Source organism: Sturnira hondurensis, unplaced genomic scaffold, assembly GCF_014824575.4.
Source record: "Sturnira hondurensis isolate 20B ecotype Veracruz unplaced genomic scaffold, ASM1482457v3 Scaffold0007401, whole genome shotgun sequence".
NCBI classification, from domain to species: domain Eukaryota; kingdom Metazoa; phylum Chordata; class Mammalia; order Chiroptera; family Phyllostomidae; genus Sturnira; species Sturnira hondurensis.
Genome location: NW_028080032.1, coordinates 5583127 through 5596159, shown reverse-complemented (window position 1 = coordinate 5596159; position 13033 = coordinate 5583127). Strand labels below are relative to the sequence as shown.

Sequence of the window (13033 nt, the reverse complement as noted above, 5' to 3'; positions counted from 1 at the left end):
TTAGAATTATGGTCTTACCTTCAAGCCCCCTCAACCCTTAGAAAAGAGGCCCAAGTCTCCTAAGATTTTCTGATACTGAGCTGTTACAAAACGTCAGTTCTGTGTGTTGTATTAGGCAGGCGTGAGTGTATGTTCACGTGCAGACTCAGTGCACTGCAGAAATTCATTTTGGGGCCACCACACAGCAGACTCAGTCTCAATAGTAGGCTTTTTGCTTATTAATCCCATTTTTGGATTTTGCTGTGCCACTTTTAAAACTTTTAATGGGAACTGGTAGATATCTTTTAAATCAGTCCAGTTTCTCTTGATTACATATGGGATGAACCTAGTCATACACTTTAGAGTTTGGGGGAGCTTTTTCTCAAAACCAAAGATCTAAAAATATATAGTACAGTTCAGTTATTCAGCCCAAACTTGAATGTGCTCAGTTTCTGCAGCAGGGTTTTTATCGCACATTCTGGACACAAGAGAAACTAGATTTTTTTTACAGTAGAAATAAATGCTGTTGTGGGTTTAGTTGTGTCTCCCTCAAAGATATGTTCAAGTTCTAACCTTTGGCTCCTTTGAATGTGACTTTATTTGGAAATAGGATCTTTGCAGATGTAATGCAGTTAGGTAGACTAAGGTCATACTGAATTTGGTTGGCCTTAGTCCAATGTCTAGGGTCCTTGTAAGAAGGAAATTTGACTTCTGGGTGTTTATCTGAAGGAAATGTAATTACTATCTTGAAGATATCTCTTCATACCCATGAAGAGGGTATTCATACCTGAATACCCATGTTTGTTGCAGGATTATTGACAAAAGACGGAACGACCTAAGTTGTCCACCAGTGAATGAGTGGATAGAGAAGACATGATGTATGTCTATACAATGGAACAGTATAGTATTCAACCATAAAAAGGAAATTGTTATTTTTGCAGCAACATGGAATTTGAAGGCATTACACTAAGTGAAATAAGTCTGAGACAAATTCTGTATGACCTCACTTATATGTGGAATCTAAAAAATTCATAGAAACAGGTTGGTGGTTCCCAGGAGTGAGGGTGGGGTGGGTGAAGCTGGTCAAAGTATACAAACTTCCAGTTACAAGATGAGTAAGTTCCGGGGATCTAATTCCCAGAAGACAGCGTGATGACTAGAGTTAACAATACTGTATTATACCCTTGAGAGGTGTGGAGACAGTACATCTGAGTAATCGTCAGGTCCTGGAGGTGTTCGCTCCCCTTATTGGAACCATTTCCCAACATATACATATGTCAAGTCACACGATACACCTCAAACTTAGTGTTTTATATCATGTAACTCAATAAAGCAGGGGGGAAATAATAGAAAAGAGGGAAATTTGGCTGCACACCCACAGAATGTCCTGAGACAATGAAGGCATACATAGACAGGAGTGATAAATGTTCAAGCCCAGGGACACCAAGGATTGCTGGCAACCGCCAGAAGCTAGGGGAGGGGCGGGGAACAATTCCTCCGCGTCTCCAGAAGGAATCAATGCTGCCGATGCCTTGATTATGGATTTCTGACCTGTAAGAGAATGAATTTTTGTTGTTGTAAGGCACACAGATTGTGGTCATTGTTAGGATAGCCACAGAAAACCAACATCAATGCTACTGTAGAAAATGAAAATCTAGAAATATGACCCCCATTATAATTTTATGAAATCACTTTTCCCCTATAGGATTGTATAAAACGAGGGAGGGTGAAGTAAGGCATGTCCCACACACACACACACAAATCACGAAGGCGTTGTTTAATGCAGAGAGGTGTTTTGACTTCAAGCTAGAGCCTCAGGTTCTCTTCTCTCTAAAAAAATCTTCCTGAAATTGAGCACATTATGCTTCCTTAAAAAAAAAAGTTCACAGCTCCTTTGTCCACGTAGGTCAAATGCAATACACATTGACTTTATTTATTTTAAATTTTTAATTTATTTTCAGACAGAGGGGCAGGGAGGTAGAAAGAGAGGGAGAGAAACATGAATGTGATTGTGCCTCTCGGACCTGGCCCACAGCGCAGGTATGTGCCCTGATGGGGAATCAAACCAGCAACCTGTCAGTTCACAGGCGGGAGCTGAATCTACTGAGCCACACCCGCCAGGGCAAACATTGACTTTAGAAAGGACAGTCTTTCCTGGTTTTCACAAGTGTTCCCAGAAGACTGTTTTGTTTTTTTTTTTTTAATCAAATGTATTGGTGTGACATTAGCTGATAAAATTGTATAGGTTTCCGGTGCACAAATCTGTAATACGTCAACCGTATAGTGTATTGTGTTCATCCACTCAAGTCAGGTCTCCTATCACCATTTATCATCCTCTTACCCTCTTCTACCTCCCCCCAACTCTCTTCCCCTCTGGTAATCACTGTGCTGTTGGCTATGTCTGTGAGTTTGTTTGTTTTTGCTTAATCCCTCCATCTTTTTCACCCAGCCTTGCAACACCTCCCCCCTGACAGCTGTCAGTCTGCTCTCTGAGTCTGTTTCTGTTTTCTTTGTTAGATTATTTTGTTCATTAGATGCTACATATAAGTGAGATCATATGGTACTTGTCTGTCTCTGACTTGCTTATTTCACTGAGCATAGTGCTGTCCAGGTCCATCCATGCTGTTGCAAAGAATAAGATTTTCTTCATTTTTATGGCCGAGTAGTATTCCATTTTGTAAATGTACCACAGCTTTTTTATCTACTCATCTATTGATGGACACTTGGGCTGCTTCCAAATCTTGGCTATTATAAATAAACTGCAGTGAACTCAGGGGTGCACACCACAAAAAACCCCTAATAGCCAAAGCAATCTTGAAAAAGAAGAACAAAGTTGGAGGACTCAAGCTACCTAATTCAAACTATTCAACAAGGCCATAGTAATCAAAACAGCATGGTACTGGCATAAAACAGACATATCGATCAATGGAACACAGAAAGCCCCAAAATAAAGCCACACCTTTACAGTCGATTAATATTTGGTAAAGGACACAAGAACATACAATGGGATAAAGATAGTCTATTCAATAAATGGTGCTGGAAAAGTTGGATAGATATGTGCAAAACAACAACAAAAAAACTAGACCACCTTCTTATGCCACACATAGGAATAAACACAAAACAGATAAAAGACTTAAATGTAAACTCACAAAACTAAAAATCCTAGAAGAAAACATAGGTAGTAAAATCTTGGACATTTCTCATAGCAGTATTTTTTTTCTGATGTATTGCCTCAGGCAAGGGAAATAAAAAAACAAGCAGTTTGGACTACATCAAACTAAAAAGTTTTGCACAAGAAAGGAAACCATCAACAAAATGGGGGAAAAAACGTCCTACTGAATAGAACATACTTGCCCATGATATATCTGATTAGGGGTTAATACCCAAAATTTATAAAGAACTTATGAAACTCAGTCCTGACTGGTGTAGCTCAGTGGATTGAGCGAGGGCCTGGGAACCAGACGATCGCGGTTCGATTCCCAGTCAGGGCACATTCCTGGGTTGCAGGCCAGTTCCGGGCAGGGGTCAGTTCCCAGCAAGGGATGCACAAGAAGCAACCATACATTGATGTTTCTCTTCCTCTCTCCTTCCCTTCCCCTCTGAAGATAAGTAAATAAAATATTTAAAAAAAAAAAGAACTTATGAAACTCAGTACCAAAAAACAAACAAACAAACCAATTAAAAAATGGGCAAAAGACGTGAAAAGACTGCTGTTTTAACTATAAAGCTAGAAGCACATCTTTGCTATATCCTGAAAAGCGACTGAGAAACCCGGAAGGCCTCGGGAAACCACCCGCGCTTTTCCTCACCCCCAGTTCGCAGGCTGAGAACCCACTGTAAAGGTCCATTCCTTTACTAGCAAACAGGTGCCTTGCTGGAGCTTGACCAGACCAGACGGAACTTATTCCACTTAGTATAATGCCCTCAACGTCCTAAAAGGGCTTGAGAGTGTCACCGATGTAGTGTAAGAGGCTGGATTAGAGAATTTGTTTTATGTCTTCCACCTTCCACACACAGTTCTGTACACCGAGGAGCACCGATGGCTATTAAAAAACAAGAATGGCTCGTTCCAACAGCCATTGAGTAGTTTGACGTGGGCCACCACGTTTCTGGAAACAGCCACAGCGAAGTAGAAGGAAGGAAAGTGTGTGCCACAGGAGTGCTTGGCTTTTCGGGGACTGGAGACGGTCAGAGCCGAGAGGGCCCTGATTATCCAGTTCGACGAGGGGAGGGGGAGCTGGGCTAATTGACGGTCTGCAGTTTCAGCGGGTAGTCAAAGGCTGGGTTCTTGTAGGCCACCAGGTGCGTGTCGTAGCATTGCCTGTGTGGTCTCCGGCCCCGCCTGCAGAGACACAGGGTCAGCAGCAGGGTGCACAGGAGCAGCAGGCCGCTCGCGCCACACAGGACCGCGAAGATGAGCACGAAGCTAGGCTTGGTGGTGAAGGTGGCGCACGGCTCCCTCCAGCCCGAGGCCTGCGGCCGGCTCAGCCCAGCGCTGTTGGCCGCCTGGACGCACACGCGGTACGTGGTGCCCGGGGAGAGCCCGTACAAGGGGTGCTGCCGGGCAGTGGCGTAGATGTCCCTTACCACCGACTGGTTGCCCCGCCAGCCCTCCGGAGAGTAGCGGATCTGGTAGCCGCGCACCACCGAGTTAGGGGCGCACCAGCGGACAAGCACAGATGTGTCGGTGGTCTCTGACACCCCCTGTAGCTTGGGAGGGTCTGGGATAGTGTCTTCCCCGCTGAGGCCGGGGCACCGGCACCACAAGCGCCTCTGCAGGTCTGCGCACGGGGTCTGGAGGTGCTTACAGGGGTGGTAATCACAGGCGACGTCCTTGGGAGGCAGTCGCACTTTCTCACTCTCAACCTCACTCTCGCTGGAATCGTCCAAAAGCAGGATTGGAATTTCATCCTCGGAAGGGCTTGGGTGGGAAGCCTGAGGGGTGGCCTGTGTCTTCCAGTCTTGCTGGGGTGTGCTCAGTGGGTTCCGGGAGGCAGGGGAGAGACCGAGCTGTTTGCTGGCCCGTGTGGTGGAGGCAGCTGAGATATTAGGATCAAGGACAAGCAGGGCAGACTGTTCTCCGTGCTCTGTCCCAGCTGTGTTTGCAGCCCTAGGTGGATGGCTGGAGTTTCTGGGAGCTGAGGTAGAGATGGTAGTAGAGGCCGTAGCCTCCTCCCCGCCACTGCTGTGCAACCATGCAGCTCTCGAGGTGGGACCCACAGCGTGGGAGGTGGCTGTGGTGACACTCTGTCCACCTCCCACAGCTTGAGTGGAGGAGGCTGTGCTGGGCGAGGTGAAGGGACCCTGTGTGGATGGTGTCTGGGTGCAGCCGACAGGGGACGGTGGGTTGGAATCAAGGTGAGTGGTGCTTTGGTCCCAGTGGCACACACTGGGCAGCTGGGACAGCGGGAGAGGGGCCAAGAAGGCCCCCGAGGATCCTGCAGCTGGTGTGCACAGAGTGTCAGCTGCCCTGGAAGGGAAGTTAACCAGACAAAAGGTATTTTTGGCATCAAACCTGCTTTTGTGCTGGCCTTTGCATACTCAATGCAGAGCATCCCATTTGCTAAGGTTTGTCAACACATCTACCAGGTACCTCATGGTACATACTAGGCCCACATCACCTCACTGACCTTCAAAGCAACCTTGGAGAAGGCTCCCAGGAGGTAGAGGAGGAAACAGAAGCTCAGAAAGAGAAATTACCTGCCTGAGATGCCACCACCAGCAAATGGCAGAGCCTAAACCTGGGTAAACACTATAAGGGCAATCCAGATTCTCTAAGCGTTCTCACCTGTCTGCTTCCTGGCTGTGAGTACTAGTCACAATACTCATGCTAGTTAACATTTTTCTGAGTGCTTGTCATGTGCTAGGGACTATTGTTAGCACTTTACTGTATTGATGGATTTAATCTGCACTACCTCATGAGGTAGGCACTGTTATCCCCATTTTACAGATGAGGTAGTAGAGGCCCAGAGAGGTTAAATAATGCAGCCAAAATGAACAGTAGTGTGTGGTGTGAAGAGCCTGCACTCCCAACCTCTTCATTAATACAGAGTTCAAACCTTTACTGCAAAGGGTCCGGGTTCTTGTTTTTGGAATGCAAATGAAGCAGAGAAAGGGACAGACTGAGCCTCACTTGTTTCCAGGCTTGGGCGAGAGGTGAGAAAAGGACCCCCACAGAACACAGTATGTCTCCCAAAGTGGGCTGATGGAGCCGGTTTTAGGGTGCTCAAGACCAGAGGTGTTCCCAGCCCCCATCCTCTTCTTGTGGCCAACCCGGGCATGAGGTTCCATGGCAAAAATAGCTTTTTCAGGTAAGAGCCAATGAGAGGTTTTCATAGGACTTCTGTCTGTCCCACTATAGTTCTGTAAGTCCACTGGCCTTGGACGGAATGGCACGGGAGGCTGGGCTCCATTTGGGGGACTCAGGGGAGCCCAGTGCTTAAGCACAATTTTGGAGGAAGGTGGATTCTGCCTCCTCCTCCCAGTAGTTGCACGAATCTAAGCAAATACCCCTCCTCCTTTGGCCCCAGTCCACTCCTCTGTAAAATGGGGCAATAGTAACTGTCCTTTGGCAGAGACAAGCTAACTGTCCACGTAGGCCATTTCTTTTTCCTACTGGGAACACAACTAGACTACATTTCCCAGCCTTCTTTGCAGTGAAGTGTGGATGTTAGTGGTAGTGATGAGCCCCACCTCCTGGTCTGGCCCATTAAAACCTTCCATATCTGTTTCTCCATGCTCTCTGCCTCTCCGACTCACTGGAAGGGAAGCAGAGCCTCCATTAGCTGGGTCCCTGAACGTGACTACATGAGAGATGGCCACCCTGCCCAACAATGCCAACCTGCCCAGCCTGGTTATGTGAGCAAGACATGATGAGTTGGGACAACTTCAGTTCCAGGTGGCTGACCCCCACTCCTTCGTCACTTGCTTTGTAAACGTGTTACCTGCTCAGGACTATCTTCTTTGCATTCACAAGGAGCCATGACAACTCACAGCTGCAAGTGAGGGGGTTGCCAAAGAGGTCGATGGATAGGACCTGGGAGGAATGTAGGGTCCAAGGAGGGAAGGAACTCAAGTTGCAGCTGAAATACACAGAAAATCCATTGTCAGGCTTTTACAATCAGGTCTAAACAATTCCCAGAGAGCCATGGTNCAAGACATGATGAGCTGGGACAACTTCAGTTCCAGGTGGCTGACCCCCACTCCTTCGTCACTCGCTTTGTAAACGTGTTACCTGCTCAGGACTATCTTCTTTGCATTCACAAGGAGCCATGACAACTCACAGCTGCAAGTGAGGGGGTTGCCAAAGAGGTCGATGGATAGGACCTGGGAGGAATGTAGGGTCCAAGGAGGGAAGGAACTCAAGTTGCAGCTGAAATACACAGAAAATCCATTGTCAGGCTTTTACAATCAGGTCTAAACAATTCCCAGAGAGCCATGGTGGTGTATGGGAAAACCATTCTCTTAGGGGTTAGTATACCATCTAACCATTAGATAATATTACTTTGGGCAATGCTCTTAATGACCTTGGGCTTCCTTTTGGGTCGTCATTTCACAGATGAGGAAACTGAGCTATGGAAGTGCTAAGCAGCTTGCCTTAACTCACACAGCGTGTGAGTGGTGGAGTCAGGGTTTGGGCCCAGGCAGTTTGGCTCCACACCCAATGCCTTACACACAGTGTTGCATCAGTCTGAAGCTCAAAAGAGGAGTCTGAGCCGGAGGTACCACTCTCATCAACATATCACCGCCACCATCATTATTATCACCGTTACTGTCACTACCGCCAACACACCATCTTGCCAACATCCTCACAATCGCCATTACCACATCACTTTCATCATTGCCATCACCACTTTTATCACAACCACCTTCATCTACACTGATGTTACAGAGCACAGCCCATCTGACGGGCTTTGAGCTAAGTGCTCTGCATCTCCTCTCTCCTTTCCTTTATGACAAACGGTGAAGTGAAGTACTCTGGTTGGGGCAGGAGTAGGCAGAGAAAAGACGGAAGTGGCTACTTCCCAGGGCCCAGGTGTGGGTGCCTAGGAAAGGAGGTGGGATCTTCTTCCGAGGGATGCTGCCCTTCCTGTTAGAAGTCAGGAAGGAGGGTGGGTAGAGTGACACTTTGGACATCACTAGGCCAGAAGGCACCAACCCTGGGTGCTGACTGCAAGTAGGACCGTTCTACTCTCTCACTTTGCCTCCCTAGACCTGCGGCTCACTGCTCACGGGGGGGGAAACACATGGTTGGAGAAATAAAGAACCTGATGCCCCCCGCCCCTTCTTCCCATGCAGGTTACTCATCCTTGAGCTTAAAGGAAGCCTTACATGCATGAGTTTGGAGTTTTAATATTACTCTGGACAGAATCAAGGTGCACAGTTCTCAGGCCAGAGGGACTACCTGGGACATGCCCAAAGATCCCACCCAAAGGGTGAAGAAGAACAAAACCCCACAGAGGACCTGAAGGAGCCACTGGAAGAAAATTAGAGTCTGGCATGCTCTATAAAATAGTTACACCTATTTAGTATAGTGTAATGAGCAAAATTGAGTCCTGTGATTCATAAACACCAGTACTTACTTCTGGAGCAGAAGGAGCTGTAGGCGAGGAGTGTCTTGGAAGATGTGCGTCTGGACAGAGGTAAGCGTTGGGGAATCTTGACAATCCAGCTGTTTCAGGTCAGGGGTCATCTTGAAAAGGTCCCCCTCCAGGCTCCTCAGCCTGGGCATGTTCTTCAGGTAGAGGGACGTGAGCTTGGGCAGGTCTCTGATCCACCCTGACTGAACTGAAACACAGAGGGGAAACTGACCACTGCCCAGGGAGACGCTAACTCAGGAGGTTGGCAGGGTGTTACTGAAGCACCCAGAGTGAAAAGGCAAGTTGTGAAAGTCATTGCTGAGCATGGGCACAGCTTTGGGGATCTTGGAAGCACGGGCCATTTTGGCTGAAAGGCCAGTCTCTCCTTCTTTCCTTCCTTCCTTCCTTCCTTCCTTCCTTCCTTCCTTCCTTCCTTCTAGCCCAAAGTGGCTGAGGCCAGAGAGGAGAATGATAAGCCCAAGGCCACAGAGCTGGGAAAGGACAGATCCAGGACTTGAACTCAGGACACTGTCTCCAAATACCCCAAACTTCACTCTGATGGCCACCAGGAGGAAAGAATTTCGAGGAAGGCAGGGACGGGGGAGAAAAGCAGAAGGATGAATGAGGACCAGAAACCTAACTATGTGGCTGTCCTCATATATGGATAATGTGTCCCTTCCCCACTGTTTCCAGTTCTTGCTCTTTTCCTTTCTTTGTCTGTGGTGGTGGGAGAGGCGATTCTAGACACATGAAGTGTTTTTTTTAAAACAATGCAACCAGCCTTGTGAACCAGAGCCAGAATACACCAAGTACAGAAGAACTGGTATTCTTACCTCCCTCCTGTGTTTTGTCTGAAGGGTTACATTTGCAGACATGATTTTAGCCAACCAAGGAGGAAAGTCCAGGAAGTCATTCTCAGAGCATCATTTGTGTCACATGAACTGCCTGTTTGGTGCTAATCAGCGCCGAACCGATGCATCTGCTTCCCCATTCCACTGCCATTCTCCAGCTCTGCTGGGTCGCAGTGCCACAGGGAGGCTAAACTTTGTGTTTCTGGGCCCAGGCTCTGTTTCCAAGTCCTGACTCTGTTTTCTTAGATTTGGATTTGGAGATAACACATAATGAGCTGTGAGACCTCGGGCCATTCACCCTTCTGGGCTTCGGTTTCCTCTTACACAAAACCGAGATGATAGTTCCTACCTGGGATTCAAGGAATTAACAACCCCCTTGAGGGGGAATGTGAGTGGCTCAGCAGGATGTGAGTGGCTCCAGCAGGATGTGAGTGGCTCAGGAAATCTAGAAGCCCACCCTGGAGCACGTGCCCAGCCCCGCCTCTAAAAACCTGTGGAGCCCAGGACTCACCCTGCTTGAGGAGCGTGCCGCTGAGGTCCAGGACTTCGAGGGTGGCTAGGTGTGCAAAGGCGGTGTCCGCGATGTCCACCTGGGCGCTGCTGCCCAGCGCGGTGCGGGAGAGGTTGAGCAGACGCAACTCGGGGAAGCAGGCGAAGGCCCCGGGCGGCAGCGACCGCAGGGGGTTACCGGTGAACTCGAGCGCGCGAAGGCTGCTCAGAGTGGGCCCGGAGCACTGTGGCAGGGCAGCCAGCTTGTTGTAGCTGAGGTCCAGCGTGTGCAGGCCTGCGGGCCAGCCGGGGTCCCAGAGCAGCGTGCTAATGCGGTTGTGGTGCAGCGTCAGCACCTGAAGCTGCGGCAGGTGGCTGAGCTCCGACGCACTCAGGGTGCTCAGCAGATTGTGGCTGCTGTCCAGGCTGCGCAGTGCACGGGGCAGGCAGCTAGGCAGGCGTGTCAGGCTGCGGTTCGCCAGGGTCAAGGTCGTGGCCCCTGTGGGGAAGAGCCCCTCGCAGGGCGAGCTCGTGGTGTTACTGGCCCCGATTCCAGAGGGGCCCTGCTGAGTGATCCGGAAAAGGGGGGCCCTCTGATGGTGAGGCCACGCCAGGCTCAGATGCCGCGTGGGGGGCAACAAGAATAGCATCAGGGCCAACCACATGGTGCGTGGCTGGGAAGAGAACAATGTGACAGCCCATTAAATCCCAAAGAAACACCCTCAAACGATGTGTAAAGTGCCCACTACCACCAGGCTTTGAGGAGGGGTGCAAGTCCTGGATGTTCCCCAGCGGTGCTGGGTGCACAGCGACTTTGCCCCTGCTGCCTTGCCCCCATTACCTCCCCCACGGGCACTGTGGCACCTCCTGCTCTTCCTTTTCCCAGCCACGCCCTTCCCTCTAATTCCCTCTAATTCTTTGGATGCTAACCCAGAGGGGACCTCCTTCGGAAGGCCTCCCTCCTCTGTCCCATCTGGGCCTGAATCTCCCAGTCCCCTCCTCGGTTTACTGGTTCCCATTACACGAGCTCCCTGAGGGGAGGGGACTTGCCCTTTATCAGTGCAAACCCCCCAGGGCCACGGGTGCTGCTGCTGCATAAACCGCTATTAATAATGAGCCAGTGAATGACTTCAGGTACGTGGCTCTGCTGGAACATAAAGAAGGGACTTGAGGAAGTCTTTTTCAGTCCCAGCGACACTTATTTGTGCCCATCTCCCCCTTAGAACTGCCCAGACTCAGGTGAGTCCTAGTTTGCCTGTCACCTGGTTTGCAGGTCACATTTAAAAAATAAGTTTCGGAGTCCCTTTCTTGCGAGGGCCCTCAGGGTTGCGTTCAGGGAAGAAGGGAGACCCCAGACAGCTGGGAGGCTTGGGAACCTGGAGTCAAAACTTTCCTGGTCTCACATTGTTTCCAACAAAAGCCAAGGCTCCTGAGGTCTCCCATGCCTGGAAGGATGGCTGAGAGTCACCAGATGAGGAGTTTCTGGAGTAGCCAGGAGCACAAGGCAGCTGGGAGATCACGTAGGGGTAGATCAGGCAGCCAGGGCTGATTGAGGAGTGGCAAAGCTCCTTTCGACCAAGCCTTGGCCTTGATATTCTCTCATTTCTTTCAATGTGTATTTCTGCTCCAGCTAGTTCTGCTGACCCCTGAGTCTCTGAACAACCGCCCAGGCCTCCCTGTTGCTATTTTGGTGTCCAGGCAGTGAGAAAGAGCCTGGAAACCGAGGCCAGAAATCCATGCGTCCAGCAGGGGTCATACTCACCAGAATCTGCCCTTCTGGAGTGTGGCACTCCTGGATGCCCGTTGGTAGTTTCGCTCTTTGTCTTATAGATCCCAGGAGCCGGTGACTTACACAGCAGCTCGACTCTGAATCCCAGAGGGAGGCCTGTTTCCCAGATACTCCTGCCCCCCAGCTCCACCCACTGAGAGGCCCGAGATACTCCAGTCTCGGCCTTCCATCCTTCCTCACATTATGGTCTTCAGCCAACACCCTTATTGCTTGTCTCCTCCTCCCACTCTGGGCCTGGACCTGCCCCTTTTCAGGCCTGCTACCTCCTTCCAGCCCTCCCCCATCTTCATCTCACCTTACACTGCCTTTCCAGGCCTGAGACATGGAGGGAGTCAGCTCTCCCCGTCAAGGTGAGGGGTGAAGGCTGATGGGCAAAGTGAGGCAGAGGTGGCACAGTCACCTCCCAGGAATCTGACCCTCCTGCTGGGTGGTTTCCATTTTGGGGGGGGGATGCTTGGAGAATGAATGGTGAGCTGGTGTGAGGAAGAAGCCCCAGGCCCCAACGGAGGAAGGTGCCCAGTCCGTAGGAAGGTCTGCAGAGACGTACAGGGGAAAGTGGCCAGAGATGGGTCTTCAGAGAAGCCTGGGACAGGGGCAGGCTCGAACCAGATCCAGAAGTCCCCAAGAGGATTGGTTTGGTTTCTCTGAGACCCAGTTCGGTGACAGAGAGGAGGCGTGTCTCTCATAAGTGGTGGGAATAAATAAAGTGGATAGAAACGAAGAAAGAACATTCCCACCTCATAGCTGGGGTTACTGATCCTGGCTGACAAGAGCCCCAGGTCTCCTCAAAGCCCTGGTGATGCTATGTGAGCTTGTTTAGAGCACATCGGTTCGGAGCAGACAGACGCACCCCCTGAGTTCCAACATGGGCCATTTTGTCGGAGGGCCTTTGATCTGCACATCCCCTCCTGCCAGGCCCTAAGGATTAATCGTCCTCAGTGCTGTGTACACAGACCCTGAGACCAGAGCTCCATGAATCTTTCCTGCTGTCTGCCCTTATCTGAGCAGCCCTGAGGAAACACAGGACGCCTCTGAACTGGCAGGTTGAGTTGATTGGATAATTGCACATCCCTGGGGATCTTCTTTTCTGACCTTCTTCACCCCTAACCTCAAAACTATCCTTTCGGCCACCGTGCCTGCCAGGCTCTTGTTGCTCAGAAGCGTTCCTTTCTCAGGCCCAGGTGGGAGCCGGGAGAGGCCTGTTCTGTGCGACCATGTCTAGGCCAGCACGGTCATCACCCAGGGAGCCCAGGCCCCGAGGTAGGAACTCTGTGCCATGGAAACACAGGATGCCAGGTGGGAGGGAGAAATGGAGGCCAGTGGGTGGCTTCAGGTGAGGCCCTTAA

The 13033-nt window shown here is 50.1% G+C and overlaps 1 protein-coding gene across 1 annotated transcript; it reads right to left on the bottom strand.

The window, feature by feature from the left end:
- Positions 1–3629: 3629 nt before the first annotated feature.
- On the bottom strand, positions 3630–11875 carry LRRN4 (leucine rich repeat neuronal 4). Its single transcript, XM_037051675.1, has 5 exons — positions 11661–11875; positions 9921–10572; positions 8562–8766; positions 7214–7351; positions 3630–5449 (listed from the first exon to the last, which is right to left on the bottom strand). The coding sequence occupies exons 2-5, from the start codon at positions 10561–10563 to the stop codon at positions 4222–4224; spliced, it is 2214 nt and encodes a 737-aa protein (XP_036907570.1). The 5' UTR covers positions 10564–10572; positions 11661–11875; the 3' UTR covers positions 3630–4221.
- Positions 11876–13033: the final 1158 nt, after the last annotated feature.

Excerpts from the sequence above, each read along its gene's own strand:
- LRRN4 (XM_037051675.1), bottom strand. The coding sequence starts at position 10,563 with ATGTGGTTGGCCCTGATGCTATTCTTGTTGCCCCCCACGCGGCATCTG. Across the intron at positions 8,767-9,920 it reads CGGCACGCTCCTCAAGCAGG|TTCAGTCAGGGTGGATCAGA; the intron begins GTGAGTCCTGGG and ends TCTGTGTTTCAG. Across the intron at positions 5,450-7,213 it reads AAGAAGATAGTCCTGAGCAG|GGCAGCTGACACTCTGTGCA; the intron begins GTAACACGTTTA and ends CTTCCCTTCCAG.